The sequence below is a fragment of the Hylaeus volcanicus genome, chromosome 2 (assembly GCF_026283585.1).
Source record: "Hylaeus volcanicus isolate JK05 chromosome 2, UHH_iyHylVolc1.0_haploid, whole genome shotgun sequence".
Lineage (NCBI taxonomy): Eukaryota > Metazoa > Arthropoda > Insecta > Hymenoptera > Colletidae > Hylaeus > Hylaeus volcanicus.
Window position 1 is genome coordinate 18,716,715 of NC_071977.1, and position 17,193 is coordinate 18,733,907.

The 17,193-nt window shown below is 34.3% G+C and overlaps 1 protein-coding gene across 12 annotated transcripts in view; it reads right to left on the bottom strand.

Moving 5' to 3' along the window:
• Window positions 1-17,193, bottom strand: part of LOC128873014 (titin) — a 110,004-nt gene that overhangs the window by 42,345 nt on the left and 50,466 nt on the right. For all 12 annotated transcript variants that reach the window (XR_008456293.1, XR_008456294.1, XR_008456292.1 and 9 more), the window contains 16 exons: window positions 15,108-15,230; window positions 14,060-14,238; window positions 12,905-13,152; window positions 11,561-11,817; window positions 10,915-11,106; window positions 10,217-10,399; window positions 8,778-9,386; window positions 8,288-8,446; window positions 7,781-7,964; window positions 7,575-7,702; window positions 6,568-7,014; window positions 5,388-5,754; window positions 4,759-5,207; window positions 3,428-3,827; window positions 2,475-2,777; window positions 1,736-1,902 (listed from right to left, as the gene is read on the bottom strand). Coding sequence is in view for 9 of the 12 variants with exons in the window: in XM_054116295.1 (XP_053972270.1) it covers window positions 1,736-1,902; window positions 2,475-2,777; window positions 3,428-3,827; window positions 4,759-5,207; window positions 5,388-5,754; window positions 6,568-7,014; window positions 7,575-7,702; window positions 7,781-7,964; window positions 8,288-8,446; window positions 8,778-9,386; window positions 10,217-10,399; window positions 10,915-11,106; window positions 11,561-11,817; window positions 12,905-13,152; window positions 14,060-14,238; window positions 15,108-15,230 (4,395 nt within the window). In the remaining 3 variants the exon portion in view is untranslated. The remainder of the gene's footprint in view (window positions 1-1,735; window positions 1,903-2,474; window positions 2,778-3,427; window positions 3,828-4,758; window positions 5,208-5,387; window positions 5,755-6,567; window positions 7,015-7,574; window positions 7,703-7,780; window positions 7,965-8,287; window positions 8,447-8,777; window positions 9,387-10,216; window positions 10,400-10,914; window positions 11,107-11,560; window positions 11,818-12,904; window positions 13,153-14,059; window positions 14,239-15,107; window positions 15,231-17,193) is intronic.

Genomic DNA, 17,193 nt, shown 5'->3' on the forward strand with positions numbered 1-17,193 from the left:
AAGCGAGAGGACACGAGGAAAGCAATTTTCATTGAAGATGGTATCGTTGCACCGACTCGCAACGTTCTTAACATACTGAAGTGGGAGGTTCCTTCTGTAAGGACATTTTAAATATAGGAAACTTTCTTAGTGATTGTGAAGGATTACTTGGTATGGAAAAGCAAAGGAGAGTGTTAAGAAATGCCCATTTTTGGCATCGTCTGCAAATGAAAAATTCATGCAGGATCTTTTAGAGTGTCTCCCAAAGAACAAAAAATGTCGGTATCACTTTCCCGAGAAACGATGCGAAAGTTGTCAAAAATACGTTCAAAGTATGAATGTGATGAGAACGGAACTTACGTATATTTTACATTTCGTCGTCTTCTTCTTCGGATATCGAACCGTCTTCGAAATAAGTATTAAGGAATTCAGCAGGCAGATGAATTGAAGCTTGATATCGAGCAAATCCAAAGTACCATATAATCATGGCTACATGGGAACAGCAACCAACAACGCGTACTCCAACTTTGCATCCACATGAGTGTGCAAGTATGACTTCCAGTGCGGTTTTACTTTTATCAATTAATACATATACAAAGTATTTTAAATTATTTGAATGTAGTGAATGCAGTTTCGTTTGAAGTAAAATGGCGTTAATTGGTTCCACATCAATCTGGTATTTTTTTAAATCAATATTGTATGATTGTACTGCGACTTGAAATTCAAAATCTCCGCTGTCATTTTAATTATTAATCATTTTTAAGACGTTTCGATACTCTCGATTAAGTTACTTTGAACCGGGTATTTGATATTTTCCTTGCGGATCGTGGCTTTCGATTCTCTGTAGTGGAAACTCGGAAACCATTAACAGTTGAACAAGTTAATGAATTGAAATTCATTACAAAATATCAATATAATGTCGAAGTAATCGCAGGACGTATAAAAAGTCGTTAAATATTTCGAGGACAGTTCTATATCCGAAGAAGAAGACGACGAAATATAAAATATACGTAAGTTCCGTTATCATCAGATTCATACTTTGAACATATTTTTGACAACTTTTCCATCGTTTCTCGGGAAAGTGATACCGACATTTTTTCTTCCTTGGGAGACACACTACAGGATCCTGCATGAATTTTTCATTTGCAGACGATGCAAAAAATGGGCATTTCTTAACACCCTCCTTTAAATGTGTTAGGTGTTAAAATTAATTCTGTGTCTTTTTCTTGAATCGGTTATCTATAGTTTAAGTAGAGATATTTAATCAACATTTTGGTATGGTAAATTTGTAATATTATAAGTTCTCAACCTGATTTTCATTATAATGAATCTATATAGATATAAGTGTTAACCAAAGAGGCATTACAACTTATCTAGATATACGAAGTTCAGTAGCTCACAAATTTTGCTTAGTGTTGTTCTTCTAACAGATTACAATTGTACTTGACAATTATTACATGCAGAAACTATTTTACTACATTTTTTTTATTCATATGTCTAGTTTAAACAAAAATATTTACTCTTATGTCTATCAAAGAGATTTGTCTAAGATAAATGATAGGTTTGTTGTTTCCAAATACATTTTTCATTATAATATACATATAGATATTTATAATAAAATATTTATTTCGAAACATCGAACCCATCATTTTATTTACAATTACATTTTCCTCAATACGTAGAGAAGGCACGAATACTTATAGGAATGACTGTATTAGAGTGCACCGTGTATATTGATTTTCGTGCAAGATTTTACCTTTAATTTCATGGTCTCCTCGACAGGTCTTTCATCATGATACCAGGTCATCGTTGGCATGGGTGTTCCAGTTGCTTCGCATTCGAGTTTCACCCTCTGGCCTGCCCTTCCCATCGCGTTCGATAGGGGTGTCACGAAACGTGGTTTCTCCTGGCTAATCGGCACCGCTGAAAATAAACATAAAACAAATCTTCGAACGTTTTGCAAATCAGTAAAAGATAGATATTTCACCCGGAAAGCAAGATACTCTTTGTTGTCGGTAAGAGTAAGTTTATAATTGAAATAATTCAACAGGTATGAATTGTATATCTCGTTTCATTGTAGGTTCAAAAAATGATACAGAGGGAAGAGCTTATGAAGCAGTTCTAAGGCTATTGTATTTATTTGATTAATACAATGTTAGTTTTCGTTAGCACCGTGCAGTATAGCTTTAATAAATTTCCAATAGTTTTTTTGTTTTCCCAATTGTTGTTAAAATGAATGAAACGTACGTGAGAATAAATTCTCTGCAATATTAGTTCAATCAATAGCACGTTTCTTTGTGAATATATTTAGCAAAATAAAGAATGAATTGTGTTCTAATTAATTGAGCCTTGTAACTATAATATTATAGTGCGATTATTGAAGAACAAATTCTTTCGTCCACGATATGTTCATTAAAATATAAGAAAAGTGTTATTTGGGTACGGACGAATTTTTCTTTCTCCTTACAATATTAATTACTGCTTAATTGTCTTACCTTCCACAGTCAGAGAAGCAGAAGTAGAAGCTTGACCCAATCGATTCGCGGCTTTGCACGTGTAAGTGGCTTTGTCCTCCAGGAACACTTCATCGAACTTCAAAACAGCTTCGCCATTGTTGTAAGTGATGACGTAGTCGGGCGAATTGTCGATATTAGTGTCGTTCTTGTACCACTGTACGGTGGGCAGAGGATTGCCCTCGACGACACAGTCCATCCGAAGAGATGCGCCTTCCGTTACCACCGATGGCACCAACTCTTTTACAAACACTGGTGGACTCGGTTGTTCTTCCGGTGCAGTCTCTATAAATTTAAGTTTTATATTATACAGGGACTGAAGAGTAATAAAGTGTCTTTAATTTTTCAAAGTTACAATTTTGTTTTATATATTATTGTATTTAACCAAATAATTAAGCAATTATTTGTTTAAATTAAATTAAATAACTCCTCTAATTTCCAAGTTATTTAATTACAGAAACATATTTTTCACCCCCAACTTTAAAAAAGATACATGTCAACTATTTTTTTTTTTCAAATTATCTTCTATATTTTGATAAAAGTCGGCGTGTGCTTATTTAGTGTACTTCCTTGCTAGTAACTATTCAATTATTTTTTAATTACTCTGTATTACATGAATTGTCTTTTATCTTTCTAATAGACATTCCAAGTTTGTGAGAAAAGAATACATTAAAATATAATTCTTCCTGCGTACATTTTACATTATATTAATGTTTTAAATTGCGATTTACTATACGCATTGAACTCCCATGCCTACATGCTTGTTTTGATATATAATTTTCCAGTATGAAACTTATTTTTCTTTGCCTGAAGAATTTTTTAAAGACAATTCTGTAACAGAGGATTATCGTTTGAGAAATACAGTGTTAATTATGCAGTAGTAACTTAAGTTACGCATAAATTCTCGCAAGAAGTACTCAGAATAAAAGTCTTACCACTGACAGTCAACGTAGCAGTTGTTTCAGCCGAACCAGCGATATTGAACGCTCTGCAGGTGTATTTGGCAGAGTCCTCGGCAAAGGTCTCCTCGATCGTCAGGGTACAAGAACCTTGCACGTAAGTGGTCAAATAATCTGGATTATTTAGGATTGAAATTCCATCTTTGTACCAAACCACTTCTGGCAATGGATGACCGACAAGGTTACACTGAAAGGTGAACTTCTCGCCCTCTTGAACCGTGGCATCGTTCAGGGGGATGGAGAACTCTGGAGCTAAGGGTAGAACCTCTTCCTTCGGGAGTGTTTCATAAGATTGTTCGTGTATGTCTTTTGTAGCGACTTTCTTCAATGGACTTGGCTCGCGTTGAACCACTGGAACTGTCTCCTCGATCTGCGTCTAAAATACAATTTTAATTATGGTAGTGAGGTAATTATATAAATAAATATTGAGTATTGTTATGTTTCGTCTTCTTGTACGAGTATTAGCTCGAGCTACATCGCTTTTCACTAAAATAATATGATTGAAACAAGTAGGAATCCTGTCTCTGTAGGATAGTATAACCAAAAGATGCGAATAAAATTTTATTTATAAATTGTTGCATTTAATTTATTGTTACGTCAACCATACATTTCCTGGTCATATTTACCTTCCAAAAAATTAATAAAGTAAAGCTAAGATGGAACAACTAAAATCATAAAACTTCATTTTTCTCAAATATTAAAAGATGATTAATTAACACTTTACCGACCGGTAGCCGATTAATCGACTTTTTATCTCCAACGCTCACCGACCGGTAGCCGATTAATCGACTGTTCGTCCCCAACGCTCACCGACCGGTAACTGCTATGGTAACTAGTAAGTATTTGTTACTTTGAATTGAGATACAAGTTGCTTTGCTCTGTAAGCTCTCGTATTTTTATACAATTCCCGGTGCCAGGGAAGATCTGCTGCCGAGCGGCCGGTGAGAAGGGCATAGGATCTTGAACCGCTACCAGTTGGTAAAGTGTTAAAACAATTAATCTAAGAAGGACAGTATCTACATAATTGGAACTGGAAGATAATTACGAAAACTTACAAGAAAATGACATGTAGTCACAAGTTTGAACTTGTTTAAAGTGGTTTGTGGTATTCATTAGCACACCTAAACTTTACTTCTACTTATTTTCATTATTGTTTACTGTTGCATAGTTAAAGAATTTTTGGAACAGTGTTATTCATTGTAAGAATCGCGATTAAAATTCATAATGAAAAATTAATTATTATATAAAATGACAGATTCATGATTTGCAACATGTATCCTATGAAACATGCATCTTGTGCAACATACCTTTTGCAAGATGTGTATTTCTTTAGTGGTGATGGACGAAGTGACACTTTCTTTGACGAAACTCCCGTCTTTAATAGTTTCTATCTTCTCAGTCTGCGCAGACACCGAGCACAACGGTGGTGCAGAAACCTTTTGGGTTTCCCTCTCCTCTTTCATCTTCTTTGCTTCCATCGTAGCCTTCTCCAACGTTTCTGCCGCGAGTTTCTCAGCGATTTTCCTAGCGTTCTCAGCCTCCTGCCTGGCTGCTTCCGCAGCTGCCATCACTTCCTTGGCGGCCTGCAACTGCTCGTTCGTTTCCTGTTTCTCGATTCGTAGCTTCTCGCGTAGATCCTCGGTGTTCCTCAAGTTCTCCGCCAGTGTGCGCAACTCCGAGGAAACGACGGCGAACGAGTCCAGCATCTGACGATTCTCAACAATCACCTCGTTGAATTGCGGCAGTCTGTCTGTACCTGTTGTAAGTTCAAACAAGTTTAATTGATTCCATTGATATCTTTTTAATTTTACTTTTTTATACATGTATTCTATTTTTATGTTATTTTATTTGGGATTGGTTAGTTGTTTTTTTATTTCTAATCTTAAACCCCTTTTAGGAAAACTCTTTAAATTCAAATAAACGTGCTTGAACTTACCGAAAACAATAGTCGACAGTTGCTTCAACTTCTCGATCCTCTTCTCCTGCATCTCTTCGCCCGGTTTTAAATACTCTTCGATTTCCTGAAGCAACTCCGTTGCGTCTTTCGGTGCTTTCACCATGGTCGCTTTCCTCGCGATCGCCATCAACAATTTGCTACCCGTTCTATTCCAGTCTTTAGCTTCCTCCAAAAGTACGAAATAGTCCACACTCAGGTTCATACGTTTTTTCGTTTCTTCTACCTTCTCCCTAAGGTTTCTCCACCTTTCTCTCAACGAGGAAATGTCACTCGCAATTTGTGGCGTTAGAACGGAAACGGATTCCTCCGTCGTTTTTATGAATGTCTCGATCCTTTCCTCTAGAATCTAAGAATGCGAACTACGTTGATGAAAACTGGAAGATAAACTTGATGAAGAGATTATATATTGATAAGCTTCATCGAGCCAATATGATGGAATTAATCTGATTCTATATTAAATTATGGCTTGGACCACAAGATTGATATATGTACTTGAGTACATAATAACACAAATGTGTAATTGTCATAAAAATAATAATAAGAAGTGAATTAGAAAATTAATTTATATTGACTTTTCAAGAAATGATTTATGTAATTCTTCACTCACCAGTTTAACACAGTTTCCTATGTCAAGCGCATTAAACAATAAATGTTTAACACTGTTAATTGCAATTAGAAAACACTTAAAATTCAACAACAGAGATTACATCTTTTCAGCAAACGTATCATAGAAAACAAAATTTTGCCATACATAGAATGAGTCCATCGCAAACTAATTGTGTTTATTTACATCTCTTTTTAACATCCTTGTAAGTCCTTTTCGAAATATAAACAATATTGTTGGGTTACATTAAAATGATCCAAATGTGTACAATCTGACTAAATTTATAACTCATACGTTTTTAATTAATATAAATACTGTGCTAATTAAAAAATTCTTTTCTACTTCTTTAATATTATCTACACAATGTTACATTTATTTAACTTAAGAAACGTATGTAACAGACATAATTACTTTAATAATGTGTACTCTGCTTATACACGAAATAAAATTTACCTCATTTTGCGAAAGGATCTACAAAGAAGTCAAAAAATTAAATTGAAATATGTCGTTTTATTAAGATCAAGTATGGATTAACTAACGAAACTAAATTCTTACCTTGACAGTTTTCTCAAACTGCACGAAAGAAGCAGCAGCGTTCCTGACTACCTGAAGATTTTCGCCAATCTTCGCATCCACCGATCTCAGGTGTTCGTTCAGGTCGTGTAGCTCGCTGTTGATCCTCTCTAGATCTTCCGCGAACACGCAGGTTCGTCGATGCTCCTCGATTTGCTTCATCTGACACTCGTAAAAAGTAAAATCGATCACCGCCAACAACGCTGCGTGGTTCAATTTTTCAATGTCCTGAGCAGCAGCCTCTGATGGTTCCTGTTTCCTGATCGTAGCTACTACTTCTTCCGTTTTTGCGTTCAATTGACCCAATCGATCGTTGATAACCTTCTTTTTCATGTCTAGCTCGCTGGATGCGGTTTCCACCTCATGTATGCTCTTCAGGGACATTACACGCTCCGCCTGGATCTTCAGCTGATCGATTTCGCGCTTGATCTTGAACGAAATAGAAAAATTAACTTGGCGGAACTTACACAATATATAAGTTTTAGTAATCGCAAGTAAAATTTAATTCGAACAATAGGTTATTATTTGAACAAAGTATTATTCACGGAGCATGAGATGTACGTAATATAATTTTCGAATTTAGGTTCTAATTTGTACTGAACATGTAATAATAGAATAGATTCGTATTTTCATTCGATATAGAATATCATCCTAAAATTTAAATTTTAACTTTTATTCAGCATATGTAGGTATATCATCATTTCAGAAATTAAATTCTGATTTTTATTCAATACATAGAATCATACTATTGTTGACTTTAATTTTTATTCAACCTATAACGAGTGAAAAAATTGAAATATTTTATATAACCAAAATATATGTATATTTGGAATACATTATTCATGTTTTAGTGATCTTAGATGCTTACAGAATTTTGTATTTCTTATAGATTATATTAATCATTTCTATTCTATTCATAGTTAAAACGTTTACTATTATTTATTTATCAATGTTTATTATTAAAAACGGATCATGATGCAACATCTTACATCTTCGATGTTCTGGAAAATGGATATCAACGAGTCCAGGAGAATTTCATAGTCGGTAGCTGTCGTGCGCATATTCGAGTGCGCCTGTTGAAGTCTCTTCATGATCTCTTCGGCAACTTGTGCGTCTCCTGCATTAATATTTTTGATAAATGAATTAGATATCATTCAATAAACCTTTCTTCTTATTTACGTGTTCGCTTAAGTACCTTTCTGACTCAAAGTGTTCATGCTTCTAATTCTAGAGTCCAATTCCTTCACTGCTTTGTTTAACTCGAACGGAACGCGAAGTTTCGAACTTTGTAAGTCCTGGAGAATGTCCATTGTTTCGGAGGACTGAGTTCTTATCACTGGATACAGTTGCTCGCTGTATGTCGTAATTGTCTCTAATGTCTGAACAAATCGACGAAATATATTTTCAAAGTTTGACTATCGCAAATAGGCATCAAATTATAAATAAAGATTTGAACGAAATATTGCTTTTGTAATTGAACAAATTAGAACCTGAAGTTAGTCATTAATAGCCATAAAAAGGAAACTGTAGAAAATGAGAGTTGTTTGACTTTGTAGTAGTTGGACCAATGGAGATTGTAATAATTATTACAATTTTAAATATAAATAAAGATCAATGACTGTCCTTTGATGTTCGTGATCATTATCAACCACTTCTCGTTCTAAATATTGTATTATGTAATGAATGGTATCAGTTCAGTTACCTTTGTACTTTCTTCAATCTTTCGCTCGTACTCGATGCGTTTTTCCATTAAAATTTCGCTGGTGACTCTTTTCAATTGCAATTGCTTATTAGCGAACTTATCCAAAAGTGTCTGAACGCACAAACAGGCTCTGTGTACGTCGAGATAGGGGTCGTCGATCTGAAAAAATATTTTAGCATATTATTTTATAATTTCATTATATGATTTATGATAAATTCTTCCTTTTTAAAATTCATTTAATTCCTTTTTCCTTGACAAGAAATTGTTTTCATAAATTAGTATTTTTCTTTAATTGCAGAAGCAAAATCTTATTTATTAATGACTTCTCAACTATATTTGCTAGCAATTAATTTAGGAATTAATAATAAACTAATTTCCTCCACGTTTAAATCGTTACAGTCTCACAAATATATAATATACACAGTAATACAAATAAAAATCATCTCAAAAGCAAATAAATGAATCAAAATATAATTAAAAATCAACTCACCTTCACAGCAGCGTCCAGGAATGTCTTTCCATTGCTAGAAAGTTTCGCATAAAGCGGCTGCAAGTCCTTCCATCGTCTCTCTAGCTCCTCAACTTTGACCTCGTCGAAGACATCCGTATGCCTCGTCAGTTCATTTTCAATGGATTCAATTTCCCTCGTCAATTTTTCGGCGTCCACGTGAAATTGGCAGTAAAGCGTTCCCAAATCGATTCTCGTCGCTACCAGGTCCTTCGTTTTCGACCAAGAATTCTCAAGGTCGGCGACCTTCGACTGCAATTCTATCTTTTGTGACTCCTCCAGTCGATCTTTGATAGGGAGTATCTCGAACTCGAGATTCCGGACCTCGCCAGATCTTCTCTCAAGGTCGTTTAGTAGCTGACGATGCAATCGACAGAAATCTTCTGCCATGGGAACGTCACTGCCCATGTCCTGATGACCCTGAAGAAACGCCTCGGGGATGCTCGACAGCCATTTTCGTAGCTCGTCGCGTTTGTCCAGAAACGTGTTTATGGTTCTAGATATCTCGAGGTTCTCTTTCTCGTGAGCAGTGCATCGCTCCATTAGGCGAATCTTTCGGTTCTCCAGTTCCTCCACCGTCCGTTTCACACCCTGAAGAATAAAGAAGGTGGGAGTAGATTAAAGTAAAGGAAGTTTGGCACGAACAGTTATGGAGTGAGATTGATAATTAAATCTGGAGGTAATTGAACATTTTTGTAAAATATTTAACATGTACTTGAACAGTTTACAGATAATAATTTAAAGTGTTAATCATTAATATCTTTTTATGTTTATTAGACATACCTATTCCGATCCTTATATAATAATTACATTTTTAATACGACGAAGTAGGAAATATTTTGGGGCATGTTACAACGATATTATGACAATTATGCAAATATATGAGTACAGAATTCAACAAATAATAAAATACAGGTATAGTTATATAGAAATAATTCTTTTTGGAATATTTGAAATATTTAAAAAATTGCATGTTTATACGTATCTATATCTGGATATATTGTATCGGTCAAACTTCATACTTATGTATTTGTATTACTATAGTACCGTAAAATTACTCAAAGTATTTCTTAATTTTTCGTATTATAAAAATATGTAGATATTGTAGAACCAAGAAAATTGATACAGTATAAATAGATTGCTTGGAATGTCATTACCGACTAATAATTCTGACAGAACAAGTCTCTCAATATTATAGAAATTACAAAACTAATTTATTCTTTAAAACCATACTGATTTATACGAAGAGATACTTTAATCCAAAGAGCATAATCCCTTTCTATAATGACAATAATAATAAATCGAATATTATAAGGGGTGCCTCGAAGGGAAGGTACACACAATAACCATTCGCAGAGAATTTCATTGAGAGACTGTCGACGAATTCCACGCAATTATAAATCATAATTAATCTGTCTGACCTCGGCGCCAGGCGCTCCTCTTCCTGTGACATCGAGGAGGGCGTATCCTTCCGCTAATGGTTTCGAGGTTACGTCTTCTATGGTGGCGACCATTTGAGCATGGAAACGCGCTAATCCTGTCGAGAATGGGGGATGCTCCGTCGTCACTAGCTGGATCTCTAGTTGATCCAGTTTCGTGAGGGCCTACGAGGTAATGATCGCTATTCTAAATCGATATTCGATCGTACACACCGCTTGTCCTTGCTCAAACTTGAAGATTTTAAACTTTTTTAAATGTTAGAAGTAATATGATGGCAAGAAGTGTATACATCAATACGATATTTATTTCATACTGATAAATATTGTGCCGAAGGAGTCATTTGTTTCAAAGTTGTTTCTCGAAGGTTCAAGGTCGTAAGAAGTGTACACCTACACACCAATACAATGTATATTTTGAAAGGGCAAATATTGTGCTAAAGGTGTCATTTGTTTCACGGTTGTTTCTCGAGACTTTAAGGTCATCGACTTCTTTCAAATAGAATGAGATATTTGTATTACTGTTATATGTAGCCAGTAGAAAAACAAATTCTAATATATACAATATATTGACCTTCAGATGACCTTCTGGGAAATTATACATTTAAAATCTCTGAATAAAATATACGACTTGAGCAACATGAGGATATGAAGCAGACCAAGTGCACGAGGTCAATGCTCACCGATCGCGCCGAATCAAAGAAGGCCACGGCCCTATTGAGCAACGCCTCATACTGATCCAAGTCGTTGACATAATCAGCCGCGGCGCCGAGGATGGCATAAGCTTGTTCTGTCGCTTGCTCGCCGGCAAAGTGTCCCGATGACACCAATCGTTCGGTCGACTTCGTTATCTTGATCGATCTGTCTTGGAACTCCTACAATTATCAAAGTTTCAAGACATTATCCTATAAAAACAATAAAAATAAGGAAAATCATCATAAACCATCGCTTACTTTTATTGTTAAATATATAGTATTGTTCTACTGTTCGTTATATAAATAAATAATATTCATTTGCTGTTGTTGCACTAAAGCTTCATGTTTAAATTTATGTATTAGTTTAACATTATTTTAAAATTTATTACGACGTAGTTTTGTGATCAAAACATTTAAAAAAAAGATTCGTTTGGAAGAAATGAGTTCTATTTAATTTTAAAAAATGAAAAAATATTTGATCTACTGCTAGTATGTTTGAATACGAAACTATATATTTTATTTTTAAATTTGTTATAACATAGTTTTATAACAAAATTGATTTCCAAAGGAAAATTCATTAAAAAAAAAAAGGAATTCGGCACAGAAATAACGCAGTTTCATTGTTAAACAATACCTTCGCTTCGGCCTGCAACTTTTTCAGTTCGAATAGGAGTATTTCCGCGCTGGACGCGGAATCTCCTAGCTGATCGCAGGTACTCGAAAGAGCAGCGATCCTGTCGTTCAGGATCTCTTCGAGATCGCGTAGATCCGTCGCCAGCAGAGCCAGAGCCAGGCATTGTTCCAATTGAGTCTTTCTGCTACGAAACGACGTTTCGATCAGTCGTCTTCTGTCGTGGAGCTCCTCCAACCATCTTTCAACTTTCAGTACGGCTACACAGGGATGATAACAAAAATTCCTTTTATTATCAGACGATATCTAGTTCAATATAAATTTCTATATAATGTCAAATTTAGGTGTGGAAATTAATTATGTGCCTTTATTTACACTCATATGTAACTTTAGTTTAAGTAGAAATATTTAATCACATTTTATTATTATATGCTACTATTAAAGTTCATATATGTAGATAGAAGGATGAAGGTTCATACGTTAATGTACCAAAATGACGAGTAGATATATCTGGTTAAATTGAAATCATAAATAGTTGATTATAGAAACACAGAATTAATTTTTACACTTAATTTAAATTGATTAATCCTTTTCTTCTGTGGCTACTAGAACTACTTTATTAAAATTAAGATACAAACAGTTTTTAAGATTTCAGTTACAGGATATACTATCTATCATGTTTAATTCTAAAATAAAAGAAAATGGTATATTCCGTACCACTTGAACTTTAATAAAAAAACAAAATTCTAAAACCCCACTTGGAAAATACTTCCCATTTCGAATCTAAAATCAAAATTCTTTGGAATAACCTTACAAACTTTTCAGACATGAAATTCCTTATCTTGAAACACACATTAAATTAATTAATTCCTAATTAAAAATCTTTCACTACGGTTGATGACTACCTGTATCCACTCAAAATATATATTCTCTATTTTCTTCTTCTTCTTATCATTATTATTATACGAAACATTTGTCGATTATCAGAGCAATTTGGAAAAATTGATTAATTCCTGATACATTTCAACGATACTCTAGATCTCTAATCATATCAATGTATTATCATTTTCCAACGATTCGAGCGCACGAATGTTGTGCAAAATTGGCAGATAAGCCGAACTGAGAATCCCAGACACCCTGCATTCCGTTTGACTGCAGAAAAGCTTGTTTATTTGTATCCGCGTTCGCGTACCACGAAGCACGATGGAACGTGCCGGCACGCGAACGGCACACATCAATTATGTCATCGATTAAATAAAAGCGAAAGGGAACTGGTTCAAAGAAAATGGCGAACATTGATTATAATTAAACGTTTTTCCAGCGGAAACATTAATTGCAGCCGCTCACCGTGATCAGCTTCCAGTTTGATCCTGTCCGGCCTGGAGTCCAAGGTACCTTCGTTCGCGATCTCCTTCAATCTGTCCAACAAATTCTTTCCCTCCTGCAAGGCGCCCATCAGTGCCTCCAGCATGTTCTTCCGAAGATCGTGGATCTTCGATAAGAAATTTTTCACCGCTTCGATCTCAATGGGTAGCAGCGTGTCGTTGCAAGCCATTTCTAGGGCTCTCATGTTTTCACGACACTCTTCCGCTCGACTAAAATCACGCACGAGTATTATTAATCTACTTGCAAGATTTCAATGTTGATATAAATGACTGTATTGTAAAAATTACAGTTTAAATTTTAAATAGAAATTGAGGTTGATTCGCGTTTTTGTTGAAACAGATTGAATGCTTGATGCATCTTAATTTTTAGCTATACTTAATTATAGTATATTGAAGGATTATTCAAAATATTAAAATATATTGATTTTACAACTGTTTGAGGAATAGTACTACCTTATTCTGAATAAGTAATAACTTTTGAACTAGTCAATCAACTTATGATTGTTTCAAATGAACCAATTTCTATTTTATATTTCTTCGGTTTCAGAATTAGCTTCGAAAAACATGGAAAAATAGACAGATTGAATGCTTGTTGGTCGACCCAAGTAATATATCTTGGGGTGTCAAATGGAAATGTTGCTGTAGACTGAAAGATGCCTTATGTGTTTTAACACAGGGATTAAATAACACTGTTTGATAGTGTTTCCCGTTAAACGAACAAAGCTTACATCTATAACTATTTGAAGGAGTGAACGTAGAGAATAAATCATAGAGAATAATAGCATATTTCATGGATGTTAGCCAGTAGATCAGATTGTTTACAAAAAACAACTTTTCAATAGAAAAGTTGCAGACTCCTTTCTATAGGAAATAATTTTTCTCACTCCTCCATGCCTTAATCTTACTCAATTTTATCATGTCTTGTTTACATTCTTTAAACCATACATCGATGAATGAAATATATTCTGATTTTAAATTGTGTTTACGTTTCACAAGAAAACATCTACAGTATTTATCTTTGATTTGTTTGTTGGATCCGCACAATTTTTTATTTGTTTCGAGACAGGTTCGATGTTTTCGTTTCTCGCGATAGTAAGGAGTCTGCTGCTTTGCACACCATTGAAACAACACGTTGGAGTCAAGGATCTGTTTTCTGCGTTCCAGAAGCTCGTTCACGTCGCGCCATGCCTGGCCCAAAGTCTCCGCCATCGCAGCGTACACTTCCGCTCTTGGCCTTTGGTTCGAAATCAACTGATCAGCCTGCCGCAGCAGCTCCTCCACTGGACTCTGTTTGCTCTGAGATCAGAAATTTCAAACAATGTATTTACTTCGGCAATTAGACCTCCGTTGTGATCTTTGTTTATAGTGTTTTTGTATCAATGGTGGAAGATTCCCTATGGTTGACCTATTTGGACATTCTCTTCAACTGTGGTATTTCTAACAAACAGATAGAAAATATTTTTCTTCTTATTATTTTGTATGTGCTAGACTCTGATACATTCAAAATTGTAACCAGTAGAGACATTTCTGGTTTCTTTGTTGCTAACGAAAGATTCTTTTATTTTTATTAATTTGTTCTTGTAGTAGTTTAACATGTACAAACTGATAATCAGTAGAAATATTTTCGATTTGTGTGTTTGGAATATTACAATTTATGAAGATGTCCAAAGCGATGCATTTGAAGTAATCTTTGCGTTTTAAAGAAAATTAAATTATCCACGCATAACGTTGATAGATATTTTTAATCAGATATTCGTATCCTGATTAGTAGCTATATTTAATTATATATCGAAGGATTATTCAAAATATTAAAAAATGTTGATTTTACAGCTGTTTTAGAAATAGTACTACTTATTGAACTAGTATATTAGTACTATCTTTTGAAGTAGCGTATTTATAACTTTTGAACTAGTCTATATTTCTTAGATTTCAGAATTAGCTTCGGTGAACATAGAAAAATAAAACTTTAAAATTAGAAACAGGTATATTTAATAGTTCTCGTCAAACAAATGTCAAATATTTATCAATTATTAAAGATCTGAACTAAGCAGACTCTTTGAATACTTTTTACTCCTTTTCAAACTCTTAGAAATCAACTGTCAACGTTTTATTCGTAAAGAGCCCCGCCAGTAGTACTAAAAGATCACTAAATGCAATTTATTCACCTGTAATCGAAGCAGAACTTCGTCGTGTGCATTCGAGAATTCGGTAGCCTCTTCTAGCGAACCACCGAGCTTCGTTAATTCTGGTTGGACCTCCAGAACTTTCAGTCTCAGCCATTCTCCGCTCTACATTAAACAAACAGAAAAAAAACAAGATGATCATTATGACGTTTTTATAGTAAGGTGAGTAATTTTTTTTTTGCAACTTTGTAACTTGAGGAACGTGATATTCTGTATTGAACGTTGCTTTAGCATGTTTTTACTTAGTTTAATTACTAGGCTATATTTAGACACATTAACTGACTCATTTTTAAATTGGCTGGCTATGTGATCAGCTCGATTATACTATAAAATTCTGTATATGGATTACTATAGATTATAAATTGTATTATAGACTTCTTACGCTACAGTATAGTGTGTTTCGTTTATCTACCAAAGTAAATATCTCGTGACGCACTGAAGTTATGAAGAAAATTTATTTACAAAAATTGTTCGGTTTGTAGTATAAATGAGACTCGAGCCAAACATCACAACTCATCAAAACAAATGACAACAGTGTTACAGCTAATAGCCGCGGCAACCCGATATGTCCTACCATTACCTACTCAAAAGGTTACAAGTTATAATATAATTTCCAACGTTTGGAAACAGCAAATTAAATAATGTGATATACTGTTGAATTCGTTTCGAAAAAAGCTATTAGGCCATGAAAAAAAAAAATATATAGTTCCATTTAAAAAACTTATTTTGACTTTGAAATCCCTCCTCCCTACTATTCCAGGCCCGAAAAAAATTATATCATATGATTGTACCCTACAAACCGAACAATTTTTGTAAATAAATTTTTTTCGTAATTTCAGTGCGTCACGAGATATTTACTTTGCTACATAAACGAATAGATTCTTGTAGTATAACGCAGGAGATTATGCCCCTCACCAATCAGACCAGCGAACGAACTTCGCGTCTCTGCATAGTAATGTGCACTTAACTTTAATTCATCGTGTTATTTTGCTTGATTTCTTTAAAAACTACTAATATGCTTATAAATATTTATACTCATCCTAGGTTTCCACAGCAAAAGTACACAAATTTATCCACGTGAACGAAGCCGAATGTAAATACTTTTCAGCGATTAATAAGGTTGATAATATTTCCTGCGACGTTACCATCGTAGGGCTCATAAAAGGCAATGATCATACTGTAATGCGCAATACTAAAACGACTGGTTGGTACCTTTTAAGGAATCATACGAGGTGATCTTAAGCTACACGTCGGATAGGATTAGAAAATGGGGACGAGAATTTTATCCTCATCCAGAATGATGTCACTTATATACATTAAGAAAATGTAATAACCTCCTTCTACAACCTGTTTACCAGCACTAGAGCATTCGAAACATTCAAGTACTTATAGTTAATGGGTTTTAATCAATAGTTGTAGTCAAAATATTAAAAAGAAGATATAACTTGTAAAATTTGTGTTTAAACTGGTTAAAAAATCATTACTTATTGGTTCAAAATAGAGGAAATACTTTAACGCGATATAGAGTCAGTCCCAGAAATATTCATACCTTTTATATCTATTGAAGACATTTATCTAAATTAAATGGTGGTTTGATGTTCCCAAATAAATATTCGTTATAAATATATATATATATATATGAAAAATTTGTTTGTGTAAATATTTATCATGAAGCATTTATGTGGAACGTCAATCTCATTGTTTAATTTAGACAGAAGGTACGAATACTTACGGGACTGACTGTACAATCCTACATACTTAAATAGTATTCCCATTTTCTTTGCAAATTTGAATCATCAAGACGTTCTAAAATTTGAATACGGAAAGATGCAACAAGTCCAGCCCTCTTCCAGCCCTCTTACAAAAACAAAATAACCACTGATCGAATTGTTAAGTACAATATCCGATTTTAGACTGTACAACAAATTGAAGCAGGTCACAAAAATTGGCGAAACAGTCCAATCGATTTTTCTTTTTGTTCCATCAGTCTATTTCAAATCGTTTAGAAACGAAATGTAAACGAACATTAAGCAACCATCGTAGGCGGCGTTTGTTTATCGAACCGTGC